This window comes from Argopecten irradians, chromosome 2 (genome assembly GCF_041381155.1).
Source record: "Argopecten irradians isolate NY chromosome 2, Ai_NY, whole genome shotgun sequence".
Lineage (NCBI taxonomy): Eukaryota > Metazoa > Mollusca > Bivalvia > Pectinida > Pectinidae > Argopecten > Argopecten irradians.
The window spans coordinates 49280178-49301232 of record NC_091135.1 but is presented as its reverse complement, the minus strand read 5'-3'; the positions used below and the strand labels follow the sequence as shown (position 1 = coordinate 49301232).

General features: G+C 34.4%; 1 protein-coding gene across 1 annotated transcript; it reads left to right on the top strand.

The window, feature by feature from the left end:
• Positions 1-1049: 1049 nt before the first annotated feature.
• Positions 1050-2138, top strand: LOC138316686 (protein snail homolog Sna-like). Its single transcript, XM_069258350.1, has one exon. It carries the CDS (start codon positions 1050-1052, stop codon positions 2136-2138), a length of 1089 nt encoding a protein of 362 aa, XP_069114451.1.
• The last annotated feature ends 18917 nt before the right edge of the window (positions 2139-21055 follow it).

The following is a 21055-nucleotide window of genomic DNA, read 5'->3' as shown; positions in this document are numbered from 1 at the left end:
AAAAAAAAAAAAAAAAAAAAAAAGCAAGAAAAAAAAGCCGTAAAACAATAAATTGAATTTTAAAGCCCAAAATTTACAATTTATCTAACTCACAATTCAGCATGTATTTAATTACATAAAATGACATTAAAATAGTGGTCTCATAATCAGTAAATTATTGGTTACCTCCCCTGGTATCAAAATGCTTCAAAGTGAAATTTTGATTGACAGTGTTCAGTATATACTATTGCATATACATTGCTTTGTTTTGTTTATTTTTCAAATGATATGTTAAAAAGTAATGTACACGCAAAACTGATTTTTTTTGTGTATACGTTGTATAGATATATATATATCTCATAATATTTTACTAATGTGGCTGTAATTATACTTTAAAAATCGAATTAATAAGTTCATAAAGCAATTAGAATCTACAAAGTTACTTTTTAATCCACATAGTCAAAGATCATTTCATTTCAACCATTTATGTTTGCATTTTCTTAAGTTTATTGCAATCAACAATTAGGAACAAAAATAGATTTAATTTAGGTTGTACAGTTTATCATAAAACTTTTATTAAAACATATAGCAACGTCTTCACAACGCTATTTTTTGTCCCTTATGTACTTATCCATTAAAACAAATACATACTACTCTGGAATTAAGAACAACTAGTTCTTGGAATTCAAAAGTGGATTTTATGTACAACTGAACTGTAACAAGTATTTATATCAACCTCGAAAATGTTAAATAAACATAGAATTGAAAATATATTTGATGTTTTCAAATTGTTATATGTTTAGCGTGATTCAGTGTTGTTAGATATCCAATTTTAATGAACATTTCAGGCAACGGTTCATACATAGTTTTTTTCAAAATAGTTATTTTCATATATGGAAAATCGAAACACTGTATTTGGAACTGTAGTATTGGTGAGAGACTATTAATAACCATTGTATTCTAATCCTTCCTTATTGTCTTTGACCTAACAAAAATGTTTTATCTTTTTCAGACCTGATATTGTGGCGGTTTAGATTTTGTCACGTTTAAAATCGAAGCGACGTTTCGCCATGGAGATGGCGCGCATTCTTGAAATGCCACGCTTCAACAAACCCACAACTCATCAAGAATCACCTATAGAGATGAAACAAAGAAAGCGAGACCCTATCAGGCAAATTCTGGACAGCTTATGTGAAAGTTCATCACAGGACTCCAAAATGTCGGAAGAAAATAAAGACAGTGCCTTTACACCCATAATCAAGAGTGGCGCGTCGCCTGAATTCCTTCCAGAACGCACCCAAGGTTTAAGTTTCCGAGAATCGGGTACACATGCGTTATCGTCACTTCCGCTTCCTGGATCTCAGACAGCGTTTCTTTACCCAGCCTCGATTTTGTCCAAAACGACACTGACATCTTTTTACAGTCACGTGGCAAACATGGCACCAAGTCCATCAACGCACGCGTACTCACGTGACTCGTTGTATTTACAAGAACTCTCACGCATGTGTCATGATCACCAACAGTATTTACTAAGTAAACAATACCCAGACTATAGACAACAACCAATACCTACTTCCACTATGGGCAGTGCTCCTCCCGGCGGAACACAATGGCTGCCATGGCTGGATGCTGCATATTTCCTTAATTCAGCTCCAGAGTCGTCAAGAGATTTGGTCATGAAACCTGACATGGTGACCAAAACTTCCAGAATTCAGGTCTCTCCGCCTAGGTATCACTGTGATGACTGTAAGAAAAGTTACTCAACGTACGGAGGTCTGTCGAAACACAAACAATTCCACTGTATGACGCACGTAAAGAAGGAATTCAGTTGTAAATTCTGCGGCAAATCCTACGGCTCACTGGGCGCTCTTAAAATGCATATCCGGACTCACACACTTCCGTGTAAATGTAAACTTTGCGGGAAGGCGTTTTCACGACCGTGGCTCCTTCAGGGCCACATAAGGACCCACACGGGCGAAAAGCCCTTCCGGTGCGAACATTGTGGAAGGGCGTTCGCCGATCGGTCCAACCTTAGAGCACATCTTCAGACCCATTCAGACATCAAGAAATATGCGTGTAAAAACTGTAACAAGACATTCTCTCGTATGTCTCTCCTATCTAAACACCGCGAGAACAACAACTGTAGTATTCATCGGTAGCTGATTGGTCAAAATCGTGCAAGGTATCGGGATCAAGTTTGAAATTAATGCGTACAAAGTGATAGTAGATATTCCTTAAGCAAACATCAATGCAATTAAGATATATTGTGTAATGAACAGTTATCTACAAACGAACTAAGAATGACAATTTGTCTATTGTATATTTCATTAGCGGGACAAGTACAACTGACCACGTGGAATCATTAATACAAAGAAGACTCATGTAACTAAATATAATATCTTATGTGTTTAGTGACTATTGCGTGGTGGTATTATTATTTTTGTTGAGGTAAATATACAATGTAAATAAATCAAAGAGCGCAAATGTATACAAGGAAAACTGTACAAGGTAGAGTGTTTGATGCCAAACTAAAAGTCAAGTAAAGTTGTGATTTGATTTCAATGAATATTCATGTAATTTTTAATGAAGAAAAAATATTGATTAACTTTATAAGAATTAAATTTATATTCGCGGATGTATTTTGCAGTGAATGAGTGTTTTATATAGAGTGGTCAATAAATAACGAATATATTCATGTTAAATCCTGTCTTTGTATTGTTTTATAAAACAATTATGAAAAACTGTTAATATCAAACATATACAATTTAAACTTTTCATAAACATGCAAAATCAATTTGTTTAAACTAAATTTAACATACTTTAAAGCAGTAAGAAAAATGCATAATAATATATAACCGAAGGTCCCTCTGCCATCAACAAAGACAATGAAGGGGTTTTCAATCTTTATCATTATGGTGAACCATATATGTTTCTGCTATTATCTAGTCACCTGTATACAGGCCTCTACAGGAAATTCCTAATTGTCGTACTTCCAGTGACCTGTCCTGGAATAAGAATATAATCGCTCATGCGGAAGGAAAGTTTTTATCTTTCTTTGTTACAGTGTATCATAAATATTAAATATAAATAAGTTTTCCTTTTCTTCCACAAAACAGAAATCCAACAATTGTAAAATAGTCCAATTGAATTGTGGACCAAGGTCATTGTTGGCACGTTATATTAACCTCATTTCACAAAAAGATCAAGTTAGATATATCGAAATCGGAACATCCACGTGTAGGAGTCGAATTAATAGTCTAGACTCACTGAGATAAATGCACACTGAACTGCGATACCAAGGTGATCGTCGAAAACTCCATGGTTCCTGAGTTCGAGTCCCGCCGTGCGACCACCAATATTGTGGTCACATGGGGGGGGGATTTATGCTAATTTATGCATAGCAGTTGTTTTATCGCGCGTGTTTGTGCCATGTGCTCGTATAACCTGTATCGCACAAATTACACCAGATCTAGTTGTGTGATATTGCATATTCGACATTGTTTACACGTGTAGTGTTACTCATGAATTATTCATGTGCCTCGCGGATAACATGCTACCAGTTGGGTAGTCATTATCAACAAAGAACACTGCCGAGAAAGAAACTAGCGTGGTAAAAGGATAAAACATTATCTAATTACGCGTATAATTAATTAAATCAATTAGTAGACTACCAATGATTTATTCCCTTTTCGGATTTTTTTTTAAATCTAAGTTTAACCATTTGATATTTGTATTTCTCTCATTTCAAATGTCAACGTACGTGTACAAACAAAATGTAAGTCATGAATATGTATGCTAAATTTATTAGACTAATAACATCAAAATACGTATGTCGTGTTTGATACCTTATTTCATTCAACATTATTAGAATGATATAACCTTAAAGTTAATAATCATTATAATACGTAAACGAATTCTAAACCACGATTCAAAATTTCAATTTCATTTTTAATTAAGAACAAATAATGTCAAAGATTACTTTTAAAATAATAATGCCAGTGTACATTGCAATAATTTTGATAATATACTTGTATAGGCATATACCAGTCATCATGTATCGTCCGTGGTACAGTATAAGTCTAATTTGATATTCTGTAGTAATTAATTAGTTTAATTTGTGGCAGCAAGTACTTAAGAAATTGTATACCTCATTAAATCTCAATTTAGCAGGGTATCTGAGTCTATCCTAGTCATATTAGCTATGCGATGAACGCATAAACGTCATATTCAATTTAGATAGTTAATGATGCGTCATGTCGTTGATGGTTTCGCCATCACCGCCATCCTACTCCCCCTCCCCGGGAACAGCCGGCAGCAGCCCCTCTACCCCAGGGCAATTAACACATAGTCTGCAAATGTCCCAAAAGACCTCAAATGGCACGTGGGTTTTCGAAACCTGTGGATTCAGCGGCTGAAAGTTCTTCCCATGGACGAAATACGGAATTTTAATTTAATTTCAGTGGTTTCAGCTGTCCATCGGATCAGATTTTAGTGAAAATAAAACAGAATATATTACCACTTCCTTACACGTTAAATGTCACCCTGCAACCGACCAATGGAATTAACATTACGTATGTGCAATGTATATTACATTATACACATGTCTGTATGTGAATAGTTTATTTGTATATATTGCAATTAATAATTTTACCGTTTTATCGTGCTGCGCGGTTTTTTTATCAAACGGGATTATTTTAAAATTATATCTATACCATGCGTGTATACACATGTGCATTCAATTTCAAACAAATGTGTCTGAGGTAAAAGCAAACTATAAAAAATGTGTTTTAGCAAGAATCAAATAAAAGTCAAAAGACAATGACCTATTCATATAAATTCCATATGAACAAGGAAACAATAAAGAGTAAAAATTACTGTTTCCTTGTTCATGTGCCAGAAAAAAGGACGCTTTTGAAATATGATCTAGAAAAGAGTTCACTTATATTTTTTTTTCAATTAAATATGAAGGTTTTCTCTACTTGCAAAAATAGATAAGAAAAAGTCCCGTACGGCATAATTGTATTTGTATTCCATAATTTCGCGACACAGAATTGTCTCTCGAATATCGCGCGAAAATCTAAGGCTATAAGATTTTTTATTTGTTTACTTATTTTTTTGGTTCCAATGATACATCATAGCCAAATTAATCTTGAAATACATAGTAACTTGAATTACTTTTTGCAGCATAAATAGCTGATTAAATTTAAGAATTTCACGTTCGCACATTATATACATATAGATCATCCAGAACTATGCAATTTATTCTCGTGTGTTTCACTAAGTGTCCCATTTAGCGCAAGCGCCACGCTACCAGATCGCACGACCTATAAGTGTTAAAAGTAGACCCCATTCGTGAGCTAATTTCTTATTCCGGAAATAGAAATTACCGACTTTTTATTTTTGTTTCTGTTCCCAATTTCGGTCTAAAGGATGGCCTTTTTATTTGTATAATTTGTCATTTGATTCCGTAGCGTTGCAACTCGAGATCCAAAGAAAGTTTAAGGACCGGTCTGGGCTAGAATTAACCCCTGGTAATATAAACTGCTGGAGATAAAACGTCTTACCTTTCTTTGGGGTATTTTCACCGTAAGTGCAATTAATATAATTTTGTTCTTAGAAAGTGGATTTATGAGAACTCGTGTGCCGTTCTGAAGATCTATGGCGGTCATTTATATACTTGAAACAAGCAACCTTTTAATTTGTATAGCACTGTGGAATGGGAGGTGAACATGGAAGCAATCATTTTCAGTGATAACCAAAGTTCATTAGTGTCCGACACGAGACGGCCAAGTGGCGATCTTCAATTCCTTACAAGTGTATTCACCTGTTTCTTGTTCGCTCTGGACTTCTACACATCAATCCACTAAGAACTCATCAGAGGATGGCGTTTTTGTTGGTATCTTGTCAGGGTTTTCCTTCTCGAAACAAGCCAGCAAACGGTTCAACATCCACGAAGTCATCGCAAAATTTCATAACTGGAATTCAAGCTACACTTTATTCAAATAAATCTTTTAATCCATTTTCTATGTAGAATTGAGGGTTTTCTATTAACAGGGTACCCCCATTTACATGGTACAAAACGAATAACGACGATTATCATTTGATCAATTTTATGAAACAACCAATCAATGCGATATTGTAAAATTATACATATATTTGTACAAATGCTTAAAATGCTATTGTACGAAACAGAAATATACAATTATGAAAACATGTACAAATTAAACACATCCTACTGGCATACTTTTCAAGGGGGGCGTGGTCTGGCAAGGAACATGTATCAAGACAACGTGTTTGTAAGGGAGATAATAACGCCCTTTTGTCGTTAGTTGTAACAACTGTAACGAATCTCACTCTCTTGACCACTCTTCTCCGAATTTCTCAAAACAAACAGAGGAAATTATCTCTACTCTGCAAAATGCAAACCGTGCTTCAATTTCAACACATGGACATGTATATCTATATTTGATAATTTGACAAGTGTTTCATTGCAATGTTTCTTCGGTCAATGGAAATACATAAAAATATACCATTACATTTTATGCAAAAGAATATAGATCATTTATGTCCCCAATACTCAGACACGGTATGTAAAGTACATAATATCATGTAATGTAAGTCGTATATACAATGCCATATTATGGATATTTCTGTTTTTATTTCGAACAGCAACGGAATACATACTTGTTAGGATAATTCCTGTTTTAGTGTTCTTCATTGTAAGGACAAACACCTATTAATTAGACCTGTGTTAAATGTGTAAGAAATTGTGTTGATGAGATGTTTCCTTTCCCTGTCTCAGTTTTTTTTCTTCTTCTTTTTTCTTTTCCGATTGCATAGAAAAATAAATGTAATTTTGGAATTTTCTAAATCTAAGGACGACATGGTATTTAAAGTTCCAAAATGAAGAAGGAAAACTGATCAAAAAGTACATGCCCGTGTGCTCGCTATGCGTGGTCGTAAATTGTTGTTCTTCGGTCTGTATAGTGCTACTTCTACTGGGAAGGTTAAACGAGAACCAGGCTAGGTTATTCAATGTTTCGCTTAATTTAATATCAATTCTATAAGCCGCCCTGTAAACAGTTTTGACACTGGAGTTATAACTTGTGACAACATTTGTGCCAGTTTTACCAAAACTTCCAGACTTCTACAACATAATTTCCCATGGGAAAATGATTGGTTTTTCGTATTTTCTAATACATTGTGTTTTCTATATAAAGCTTGAGTGTAGATATTCACTTGAGAAATTCATACATAGCCTCGGTAAATACGATGGGGAGTTTTTGGTAGGGAACTGGTCCCGCAGCGTCGCCATAGTCTACAAAGGGCTACAAGTGTCAGCCGCTGTGTCGAATTCACTAAGACATGTGTGGTATCTAAAGGGACCAAAGATCTCTCTTATCGATATGGATCCTTAAAATAATTAGCTAATGTATCTCTAAGTTTTAATTGCATAACGCAACATGCGATAATGTTAATTTCTTCATGTCTATTGCTATCTACGCTGCTACTGGTCTTTACAGTTTACTTGACAGGCGATTAGTATTACTTATCACAGTAGTAAATCATTCGGGAATACATTTAAAATTTTGGGAATTGCATGGGAAATATTGAAATGAAATGATATTTCCAAAATAAAAAAATAAAAAAATAAAAAATAAAAAAAATAGTCCGACAGTCCTATTATCAATTTAAATTGGTTCATCTTTCTACGACGATTTGTATTGTTTGTTTCAGCATACAAATAAAAGAAAATACTGACACGGAACGTAGTAATCTATATTTTTATCTTTTAGAAAAATACCAAAATTAATTTATTAGATTGAAAACCAAAAACAAAAAAGTATGTCAACGACTACTGGTATATTAAAACATTCTAGCTTAATTTCCGCAGATACTTATGTAGACCGGAACTAATTTTAATAACTCCACAGGCCTTCCGCTATTAATGAACTAGCATTAGTATTTTAAAGGAAGCTATTCTTTAGATGTTCGAAAAGATATCGTAATTTACTTGTACTTATATACTTATGAGACTAATGCCTGCTTCGTCTTATACTTTCTGTCATCTTTATGGACCGTTTTCTATTTCAAAACCAGCTTTTCCCTTCGATTGAAATAAGGAAAGTCCCTTTTTCTGAATGTATCTCTTTTGATTGGTATATTTTAAGATCACTTTCATACCTGTTTTCTTTTTTACATCAGAGTACCAATTTTGCACTATATAATTAAAATGTGTCAGACCCTCCTCATATCCATAACATACATTGTGCCCACATCGATTCTTTAATGTAATAAGAAATATTTTGGCATATTTTTTTACCCTGTGTGTCTTGGTATTGAGATTTTGAAAAAAAGACTCTTGCAATCATTTCAGCTGAAATCTATTTATATAACATCTATCTGTGCGCTTTCAAAGACAATTGTTTAAGTTGAAAACAAAGTCTTTGCAGTCAATACATGTGGTTTTTGCCTTTTTTGACATCCGCAAATGAAGATATATTCGCGCGATATCATAAGAACCAAGAAAAGACACATCACTTTATGCAGAGATTCATTGAATATTGACTATACTATAATTTTCAATTTTCATTTCAGCGATATCAAGCAATTTTCCATTTTCATTTTCAACGTATTATAAGCACTACGATTTTGTCTTCAAGGACTAACCGCTGACGACAAAGTAAAATAAACCTAAATCTTAATTAGAGAATGTGTTGAAGGAAATATGTCAAATATGTTAATAGTAATATACCTACAACAAACAAGTGTATGCTACGCCTAGCGAGCGGTTAACATCTCCAGTAGTTACCAACACTGAAATGGTAAAAACACCCTCACTAGCTTGTTAAAAAATAATTTGCTGGGAGGGGGATGAAAGCAGCCCCTTAATTGTAAAAGTTGTAGTGGGTGCTACGTAGACTGCGGAATCAAGGGTAATTTCTTTAAGTATGTACATTTTCTTTTTACACATACAGTTTTGCTGTTTGACGGCGGATATGTAAAGCATAGGGAATCGTCAAGATATTTAGCTTCTATTTCATCTGTATCAGTCTGGTTCTGTGTCGAATAACTGGATATTACAAACAAACAACTTAGTTTAATAGTCAGAAGAAAACTTACAAAATGTTTTAGTATCTGTGAAACACTATCATTGAATAATAAATAATAACAATATCAATACTACAATGTTATACGGTATAAATTTTATATCAACATTGGTTTATATTTTCATATTTTTGATATTGTATATTTGTAATAGGGATATAAAATAAGGAGATCTTCAAGGTTCAGTTTTAGGTCCATTGCTATTCGTATTATAAATTAATAATTCCATTGCATGGCAAAAGCAAACTATCTCAAATACCTTCAGTAAATGCTGGAGAAAATTTTATCAACGAATAATCTTTTTCTTCGTGTTGACTCTTATAATTTGCCAATCATGAATGTGTTTGTCGATATTGAAGTGACCCCTATAATCAAGAGTTCCTCATAGATGTCGCCAGGCATGTCTTGCAATTGGCTGCCGACACAAACACGGTCTCATACGGATGGTATTGTGCTCGGAACATAATGTTTAGGTATTGAAGTGTGAATTGCTCTTTTAGTTTGAACATATATATTTTACTTCTGAACAAATTTGATCATCTTAAGAAAGCATTTTTGAACTATACAGTCAGAATTAACTTTCGCGAATTTAAGTCGACTTACAGTAGATATTAAAATGTTGTTAATAATTTGCAAATACCAATCTTTTGTGCCTTCCAAGTTACAAATTTGGAATCGCTTACACATTAGATCCGTCACATCCAAAACATTAAAGTTGCATTGATGAAGTACATCTCATCTCATGTTTTGATTACTTTGGGTACTGTGGAAGAAGTGACAACTGCTTACGAGTATAACTGTATAGTTGTTATTTAGTTCGTTTTATCGAATTCGAACACTAATATGGAGAGCAACGTTAGCTTTAAAATTGCCATACAGGATGTTGGAGCAAAGGTCATTGGTAAAGTATATACATGTATAACGTGTGGTGATTTGCCTTGTGTTCGAAATAAAAGATTGAGAACTATAAACTTATAATTTCCTATATCTACACTGTTTTATGAACTTGGGGTTGGGAATAGGGGTAAAATAATTTTCTTTAAATTAAAAAGTAACATGTGAGGAATCAATGACTTACATATATGACTAGAATGGTATAAAATACCTCTGTCAAATCCTTAGTAAACACAGGTTAATTTGCACATGAACACTTTTTTCCAGAAAGAAAATATATATGCGTACGTGTTTTATTTTTTAAGGACTATTTGTTCCATAAATTATAACATGACAAGCGCCTGTGCTTTGATGGATTTTAATGACGTGTGATTTTAAATTCTCAAAAAATTGCATACATTTTTTGTCTTAAAAGTGTACAACATACACACAAATATGTATATATTAGCAATTTGACATGATAGAAAATGTATTCAGTGGGGAAAAATCTGGCGAGCAGCTGTGTATTAAGTAATTACCGGTGTATATTGTAGAGGTGTATCGGAATAACACATGTGTACTTTCTGAAAACATCCTAATCATGAGGCAATAACGTCGGGCTGCATCTTCTTCATCCTACCTTCTCTCCTCAAATCATATTGCCAAATGGTTCATTCTCCGATGTAAATTATGAAAAGCGATAATAAGGTCGTTGGATGGACTTACCATGTGTTAGATATTAACCCTGAACAGGTGCCCGGTGTAAATGAATAATACTTCTTTCTTTACTTTGTGTTAATACGTACATAATCAAACACGACACAAGTGCAAGCGTAAGAGGTCCCTTCCCAACATTAGACGATCGCACAAGCGAACGACCGGCCTTTTCTCAAGTACTATACGCCGTTCAGAGTCGCAGCACGCTTTGCAGTTTCAAGTTGCTTCGAATAAGAATCCATCATCATATGCGAAAATACATTCCTAAAAACAGGTGCAATCCATGAGGAAATCGTAAAAAAAATATTTTGTTTTACCTCAGTTTTCATTATTGAATCAAATATAATGTTTATCTATCAATTCCTTCTGATTAATTAATGAAATTAAAATTGCAATGGTCGGAATTTTTCGTATGCCTATTTGACATATTTCTGGTATAGAAATGAAGCTGCATGGTTCACGCTATAGCGGTTGTAAACAAAACCTTTTTATTATGTATTGATTCACAATCTTTTTATTTTCCGTTAAAAATAATTATCAGCCATTGAATATCATTATTAAAGGCGAAGCAGTATTTCTGTAAGTGGAAACGTTCGAAGTGATTATTCCATTGCTAGCGGATTAAAAAAAAAACCCAACAAAGTATATTCCATTACATGTTGATTAAACAAGAGGCCCATGGGCCTTAACCGTGACTTGATATTTAAGACAAATTCGTAATGTCATTCACTAGCTAACTGATGTCTTTTGTTCCTTTTGACAAAGAAATCATGAAACAGGCAACATTTTTTGTGGACATCAAAATATTTTGATATATTCAAAATACAATAAATTCATTATTTTTTACAGATGTTTTTTGAACTTTTACCCATAAATGTAAACATGTATGTATCACATAATAACACGGTAAGCTATAAGGCTTTCCATGGATGTTGGACTGATGAGAAACTGATTAGAAACCGGATGTAATTTTTGAAGTTCCAATAATGATTATTATGGCAAAGGGCAATAACTCCTTCACTAACAAACAAATCAAGTCAATTTTCAAACTGGCACAATATCTTTTGTATTATAGTCTGCATACAATATTTTATTAACTTGAGAGAATAATTGTGCATACAAGTCCCAATATTAATTATAATTTCAAGGGGAAATAACTTCGTAAGAACATTTTTCATACTTTTTTTTTCTTATGTTAGTCTACCTACAATGTTCCGTTAATTTTGGTGAATATTTATCAGTTATCATGTTCACAACGAAGATCCAATGATAACGATGAGTGCAAAAGATAATAACTCAATCAATAACAGTTGAATCAAGCAGATTTCTGAACTCGTACAAGATCATTCCAATGTTAGTCTACATTCAAAGTTTCATTAAGCTCGGTACATATTCACTCAAGTTATCGTGTTCACAAGGTCCAAAAATAATTATCAGTTCCAAGGGTAGTAACTCCGTAAATTACAGTTGAATCAAGCTGACTTTCCTTAAAAAAGTTGTGTGTATTCCATAATTAGTTGAGTTCAAAAACTAACTATTTTCCATAATTTGTTGAAAAAACTGAAATATACTCCATAATTTGTCGATATCAAATATGTCTAATTTATTCATTTTATACTCTGGGATGATACTACAATGTAAGATTGGTTCCAGGAGTAATGTTTTGTATATCGGAAATTCAATAATTTTTAAAATCTAAATAAAAAATGTTAATTAATGATGTTCTTATACCATATCTATTCGTTTAAAACTATTCCTAGATGAACAAAGAATTACATGTAACAGAATGGCACTTGGTGTCATAATTGCATTTATTTGATTAATTAATGTGATATTAACAGCCAGGGTCATGTAAGGACGGCCTGCCAAGTATGCGATGTGTAGCGCGTGTTTTGAGAGACTGCGGTATGTTCGTGTCTTCTTGTATAGTGGAACTTTTTGTTTGTTTGTTTGATTAATTAACGTCCTATTAACAGCTATGGTCATGTAAGGACGGCCTTCCAGTGCGTTGTAATGAGCGACGTTTAGAACACCGTATAGCCGGTAATTTCTGCGGAATAAAGTTTGTGCAATGTGATCTAAAAACGAAAAAATCAAATATAAGCAGTTTTAAATTTTAGCGATCATTTCTTCGTATTATACTATTGAATACTGGACAGTTTTGTGCTACAATTTAATGTCATCACTTTAAGGAATGGATATACCCAGTACATCTCAGTGAAATATTAATTGTCACGAGATCAGCACATACATCATATGTACATGTAACAGCATAATTTATCTTAAAAAATATGATATTTTGTCCCGTTAATAAATCCAACACTTAGGTTATATATAATTACATTTATAATGACTATGGATGCTAATGAATGATTTCATATTGTTAATCCACTCCCCTTGTCTGTCGTAGTAGAAATAAGATTGCATAGACACCTTACACAGAGACCTTATTTCCTCTGGAGTACGGACTCCAGTAGAACGCACTCGGTGTATCTATAATGACGATTGACGATAATTTAATAAAATTCTTAGTATTTCTTTTTTATCTGCATGTTTTCTTTTCACTCTTTTTGACAGCCATCTTGTAACGTTAAGTGTATCGATGATGGATGTCTGAGACACACTCGAGAGGTTTACGGATTTTTTTTTATCCCTGTCTTAATTTGGTACACTCTCCTAAAAGTACATACCATTTTGACAGGTTATATATACAATCATGATAGAAGTAGCTCTCTGAGTTTATAAATGTACTTTTCTTTTATAGGATTGCAGGAAGTAAATTTCTGTTTCATATGGAGAAGGTACGTTAAGACTCGAATATGGCCGCAAATTTAATTCTCCAGTAAAGAACAACAAATTTTGCCATATAACAGTTGAATACATTTGCTAACACATTACATCCCGAAAATAACCCGCATGTGCCAATTATGTTCACTATGACGTCATCAACATGCAGTTTCCCGCCATTTTTCACAAAAAACCTTGAAAAACCATACTTTTTGAGTGGTTTTCTCTAAAACTGAATGTGGCCGCCTTCGTGGAGCAGAAAGAGATTTTCACACGTTATGTAATGTGTATTTACGCATATCCATGCAAAATATAAAGTTGCTCCAAGGTGGCGGCCAAATTCATTTCAAGCCTTTTCTAACCTAAGATGATAAATTTCTAGCAAAATTTGGCGAGAAGAGGAAAATCATCAATTTGATGACGTCATAGGTGGAGCACATCGTGTATATGGTTATAAAAAGTTATGTTTTGACGAATGGCAAGTATGAGAGTATTGATTGATGTGAAATTGATGTGGATCAGAGTTAATATTTTTCGGCCTGAAAAATTAAGGCCAATTACTGGTCCTATTATATTAAAGACAAAGGCTTTGGGGAGTTTTCGAAAGAGAAGTGAGAAAATAACGTACTAGTTATGAAGTGCGGGTGTGTGGTTTGGGAGACTGCGGTATATTCGTGATATGTCTTGTATAGAGAAGTGAAGAGTTTTACGTGCCGTCACGCTATCGTTTCTGGGCACTTTGTATAGTGGAAGTCTTGACCTTCTTATACTGCTATTTCACTGAAGCATGCAGCCAAAGACACCAAGCAACACACCCCACCCGGTTACATTATACTGACAACGGGCGAACCAGTCGTCCAATTTTCTTAAAGCTGAGCGCTAAGCAAGAACAGAAACTACCACTTCTATATACTATAATGTGTCTCGGCCAAGGGACAGAACCCAGAGCCTTCCTCGCAGTGGCGAGCGCTCAACCGTCAAGGAAGACGAAAGTAAGGTAGGAAGAAAGATAGTTACGATCTTAAATTTAGTCGCCTTTTACGATCATGCAATAGGGGCAGCAGGTACAATTCTTATGATCTACATGCATGGCCTTGACAGGTTGTGTTAAGCGCTCGCCTCTGTGAGGTTCTGTCCCCTGGGCGATACAACCCAAAGTATATAAAATGGTAGTTTCTGCTCCTGCTTAGCATTTAGCATAAGCGAGTAGGACGACTGGTTCGCCCGTTGTTACTTTTAGTAGTATAATGTGACCAGTTGGAGTTGTTGCCTGGTGTCCTAGGTGACATTCATACATGGGAGGCCGTCCTTACATGTTCAATTAAATTAACGTCCTATTAACAGCCCGGGTCAAACAAACAAGTTTTCAAGTAAATAGCTTATAGAGAATCTTCTAGAAATACAAGGAATCGATCAATTATTTAAGAATATAAGAATGGCGTACAAAAATGACGCATTTTGGAGCGAGGGAGAGGATGGAAATACATAGTTCAAGGAAACTATGATGCATTGTACTTCTATTATAGTCGAAATCAAAATCATGCAGAAGTTAAAGCGTAAAGTCATTATTGAAACAAAATGATGGATTGTTTAATATCTTTAATCACTTTGATTATAAAGTAGATATGTATGCCCAATTTTTCGACATGGAATTCTAGTACCGGTCAAAGATGAAGCGTTTGTTTGATTTTCATCGCTCATGCCATTTCTCATTTCACGATATTGACAAAATGATCCATATAACTATGGAAATATTGTGCTCATCGTAGGATCAACTCTGAAGTGTTTAGATCATATTAATGACTTTAATCATAAAGAAACAAAAAGACGTTGGAAGATTTAGTCGAAATTGATTAAATCTATTGGCAATATGTGGCTTTCCTTTGATAAATGACGAAGCGTGTTAAAAGATTTCCGTTTGAAGGAATGTTTCGGTCTGAAAGACGGCTTTCCTTGTGTGTCAATCACCGTACATTCCAGGCCGCATCTCATTACATCGACTGGTCAGACAATAATTAGTGACTCGATGACCCTTGGTCACTACGGCCCGCAGCTAGATAAGTGAGTAAGGGGCAGCTAATTCAGTGTATAAACATTAGGGATCACTTACTCCCCAAACATGGCACCAGCTGACAGCTCACGCGCAAACATACACACCTCATAATTAGATATAATTACTGAAGATGGACTAAGGTCTGCTCCGCTATTAGACAGCAACATGTGAAACTGACATCGCTTTCGAAATCTGACAAACAAAATATTGTTGCAAGCAAGACGAAATGTATATTTCGAACTTATCGCTAGTTTTCTTACACTTTCCTTATCAAAGAGGTAAATTACACTTCACGTACACCGGAATGTTCCTTAGACTTGCTTTCATCGGTAGTAATAACACTTAATGGGGTGCACCACTACAGAACAGGTCGGACGAAATAGCCGCAAACACGATAGAATATACAAACATGTAAACAATATATGTAAGCGGACAAGAATAATATACACAATTACACTTGTGTGTGTATTGTCTGACATCAAAGACAAACAGGGGCATCACCTGCAAATTATCTCCTCGGCACGTGTATCTGTCAGAAACCTGTCGGACATCACTAAAACGTACAACATTGACATGCCATCTCATAGTGATCTGATACAAATGTTTTATAATACACAGCAGAGTGTGGTGAAAAACGTTTTGTAATTTGTCTTACTAAAATTCATCATTCCAATTAATGGTTTCTTCAATGATCGACTGTCTCGTACATACACGTGCAAAGCGTTCTAATCTGTATTTAACGCTTCAATACGCTTAGTTATTTATGTTTTGGATTTACTTATCTTATAGTCTTTTAAATTAGTGGTCAGTTACCAACTATCATGTAAAGTTTGAACTCCAAGTAAGATGAATTAAATTTTTTATATATATTTTTTTAATTTTTTGAAATCATTTTCATTTTTACAGACAATACAGACAAAGACAATTTAACTTCATAAATACAAAAACAAAAGTATTTCATTTGTATCAATTTTACATGACATTCACATTTAAATTTTTACACATCTTCATGTACACGCACACTCACACATATACCAAAGAGTTTACTTTATTATATTATATACATTCAAAGGTTTCCATACACCCACATTTGTTCAGACATACATGACATTTAGAAGAGGTGGAGAAGATAGGTTAGACAGGAAATAGTCGTATAGGAGGATAGAGTCGAGATAACGAATATACGTATTTTTTATCTAATGGTAAAGAGTTTGTTGTAAGAGTAATTAGTTGTCAGGATTTAAATTAATTATCCTTGGTTCTTATTTTTTTCCATAATTTAAAAGAGTGCATATATCAAATTGTATAAAAGGTTTCCACTTGCTCCAACTTTTTAGCCCACCATCATCAGATGGTGGGCTATTCAAATCGCCCTGCGTCCTTGGTCCGTGGTCCGTGGTCCGTCCGTAAACAATGCTTGTTATCACTATTTCTTAAAAACTGCTGCAGGGATTTTGTTCAAACTTCACATGGAGGGTCCCCTTGGTCCATATTTGTGCCATACAGATTTTGAGGCTGATCGGAAAAACAAGATGGCCGCCAGGCAGCCATCTTTGATTTTGGCAGTTGAAGTTTGTTATCGATATTTCTTGAGAACTACTGAAGGGATTTTGTTCAAACTTCACATGGAGGTTACCCTTGGTCCCTAGTTGTGCCATACAGATTTTGAGGCTGATTGAAAAAACAAGATGGCCGCCAGGCAGCCATCTTTGATTTTGGCAGTTGAAATTTGTTATCGATATTTCTTGAGAACTACTGAAGGGATTTTGTTCATACTTCACATGGAGGTTATTCTTGGTCCCTATTTGTGCCATACAGATTTTGAGGCTGATCGGAAAAACAAGATGGCCGCCAGGCAGCCATCTTTGATTTTGGCAGTTGAAGTTTGTTATCGATATTCCTTGAGAACTACTGAAGGGATTTTGTTCAAACTTCACATGGAGGTTCCCCTTGGTCCCTAGTTGTGCCATACAGATTTTGCGGCTGATCGGAAAAACATGATGGTCGCCAGGCGGCCATCTTAGATTTTGATAGTTAAGGTTTGATATCCCCATTTCTCAAAAAGTGCTGAAGGGATCTTTCTCAAATTTAATAATTTAATATGTAGGTTCCCCTAGGGCCCTTGTTGTGCATATTGCATTTTTGGACCAATCGGTGAATAAGATGGCCGCCAGGCCGCCATCTTGGATTTCGATAGTTAAAGTTTGTTATGGCTATTTCTCAGATAGTACTGAAGGGATCTGTCTCAAATTTCATATGTAGGTTCCCCTAGGGACCTAGTTGTGCATATTGCATTTTGGGACCGATCGGTCAACAAAATGGCCGCCAGGCAGCCATCTTGGATTTTGTTATTCAAAGTTTGTTATCGCTATTTCTCAGAAAGTACTGAAGGTATCTGTCTCAAAATTCATATGTAGGTTCCCCTAGGGCCCTAGTTGTGCATATTGTGATTTGGGACCGATCGTTCAACAAGATTGCTGCCAGGCAGCCATCTTGGATTTTTATGTTCAAAGTTTGTTATCGCTATTTCTCAGAAAGTATTGAATGGATCTTTCTCAAATTTCACATGTAGGTTCCCCTAGGGCCCTAAGTGTGCATATTGTGATTTGGGACCGATTGATCAACAAGATGGCCGCCAAAGAGTCATCTTGGATTTTGATAGTTGAAGTTTGTTACCGCTATTTCTCAAAAGGTGCTGAAGCGATCTGTCTCAAATTTTATATGTAGTATGTTTGAAAAAGTTTAAAAAGTAGAGAAAAGATCCATCTTTCCTTTGTCAGATATAGATCATTCTTTGGTGGGCGCCAAGATCCCTCTGGGATCTCTTGTTTTTTATAAATTTTGCTTTCAAAAAATCATTTTGACCATTTGATATGCGTCTTTGAATATTATGATATTCTTTAATATTTTTTGCCAATGTGTTTATATTAAATTTTAAGGTTTTATGAATTTTTTTTCTGTAAATGTATTGTTTAATGATTAAAAATATTACATTATCAACTGATACATTAAGATGAATTAATATAGTGTAAAAAATGGTCCATTCCGTTTAAAAGCATAAACTAGTTCAAAAGCTGTGCCTCGAGTTCTTTTTCGGTTTATGATCTCGATTAATAACGCAATGCAAAATGAACGGTTTTCCTACAGTGTATACGGAGTTTTTTCCTTATTTGATTTACATGTTTTTTCTGTTTTGCCAAAAAATCGATTGCATTGTTATGTTTAATTATTTAAATATAAAATGGGTTCGCGAATATGAGGATGTGATTTCCTTTTGTTGTTTGCTCAATCCTTGGCAGCCAATATACCCAAACACAGTGCAAAGACATCAACAGTGGAACAAAATTGTATTTGTTTGTATCAGGTTGAAGTTATCGTGAAAGACCGAATTGGACAATGGACAAAACATTTAAGTGGTAAACACTCCATTAATTCACTAAGTACTCACAATTTAAAAGCTAAAGTTAAGGAGAGTCTTGTCGGTAAATATGAATCAACTCTTTGATGTTTTATTTAAAAGCCCTGCGCCTATTTGACAATGAGTGGTAAAGCACATGTATGTGTCTGTTCTGTTCCGAGTCTACCTCTATATCTATCTCTCACGGACCATTTATACAATGTATACAAGTGTAGTAGTCAAACGCCTCATTTCAGCTTACTGGGGATGAAATTAAGCAGTGGCGTACCCCCTCCTGCTTCAATTCCCCCTCCTTTATCATGCACAAAACAGCAATCGGTATAGATGAATATATATATATAGAGAGAGAGACAATTAAACTATTTTTAACTTAAGCTGTATTTTCCTTCAATACGTTTATAAAAATGTGCCTAACTACATGTACGTATAAAAGAGAACACCACCACTTAATTCCGTGTTTACATTTTACCAAGATTTATGAGTTACATGGTTCTGTCCAGCGACGCTTATGTTAGTGACGTTACATATATATTCACCTATGCCAATATTGTCCGCCATAAAACAGGTAATTAAGCCTTACCATTTCATTTCAAAATATTTTATTGGTAATACAATAAATACAAACATAATTATAATATAGATCTTAAATATAATAAAGTACATTGTATTAGCAATTGGATTGGATAACTGGCAAAGCATATACAAATCCGTTCCAAAATGCCTTACCGTAAGACATTGAATAGAGCCGTACCATAATTTTTTTAAATTTAACCACAAACACTCATTCATGCCTATCATGTTGTTAAGCTTTACCATTTTGCATGCATTTGAATGTTACCGCAAATAATGTAAGTGAAGAAGAAAGCACTGAACGATAAAAGAATATTGTTCGGTCTAGTTGTAAATAGAAATAAATTTCAAAAGCGCAATATGCAGATGAAAAGAAAAATAGAAACAAACAAAATTAAAAAGTATTTAAATTTTAATTCCTAATAAGTCTTTGTTTCCTCTTTCACAGAAATTGGGAATGTACAAACGGAATCTTTCTAAACCAGAAATAACGTTTCCATTGCGACCTCCTACATATGTTTCTAAATAAAAATAGGGCAAGAGTTCCACTATACAGTAAAACACAACACAAATATACCGCAGTCTTCCAAAACACAACTATATACATGCTTCACTCCGCATACATGGGAGTCCGTCCTTACATGACCCTAGCTGTTAATAGGACGTTGAATTAATCAAACAAACAAAAATAACTGTTTAATGATCACAAGTTCGAAAAGGAGCACATGCCTCCATGGACAATTGCGGCAACAGAACGAACTCTACCTTGTTGTAAGCGTTTTGTATAGACTCACGGCACCTCGATCTTCAACATGACATGCTGTAACATTTTTGTAACTTGGTCTCCATCACATAAAATGTCGTTACATTTATAAGCACGTGTCTCATCCACTTGACATACACTCAGTACTCAATTTGGAACAAAAGAAGCACTCATCATTTATGTTCACATACAATATAGAATCGCGCGCATGCATGCACGTGCATAAGTATATTATTTAGCTTTAATGATACAACTCGTGTTCGTATAAGTTTAAAACATTAAACCTATTATGAAAATATCTTCTATTGACATTCGAAATGGACAGCTGTAGGTTATTGAATTGTGCGGATAATTTGACTTCGCGAGCATTTCTGATAAGTGTAAAGGATTATTTAATCACTTATAACGGCAGTCGATGTTCAGGAGATGCTTGTAATTTGAGGAGTATGACTCAAAGATAAAAGTCAGGCAATATAATACCTATCTGACCCGAGTATCGACAAAATTGCGAGGAATCTCTTTGATATATATTTCTAATTTCCCTTTCTTTACTCAAGATTTCAGTGCCTTTACTTTTAACGTCAATTTAACTTCAATAATAAAATGTCCAGAAAACTAAGCAACTTACTGTCATATATACTTGCAATGTGTATATCTGGCGAAACCTTAATAAATTAAAACGTAATTGCGTTGGAAATGATACAAATATGCCTCATATTTATCATCTAATTACAGTACATATAGTGTATGTAATTTGTTGTTCGAACAACATATGGGCGTGCCTATA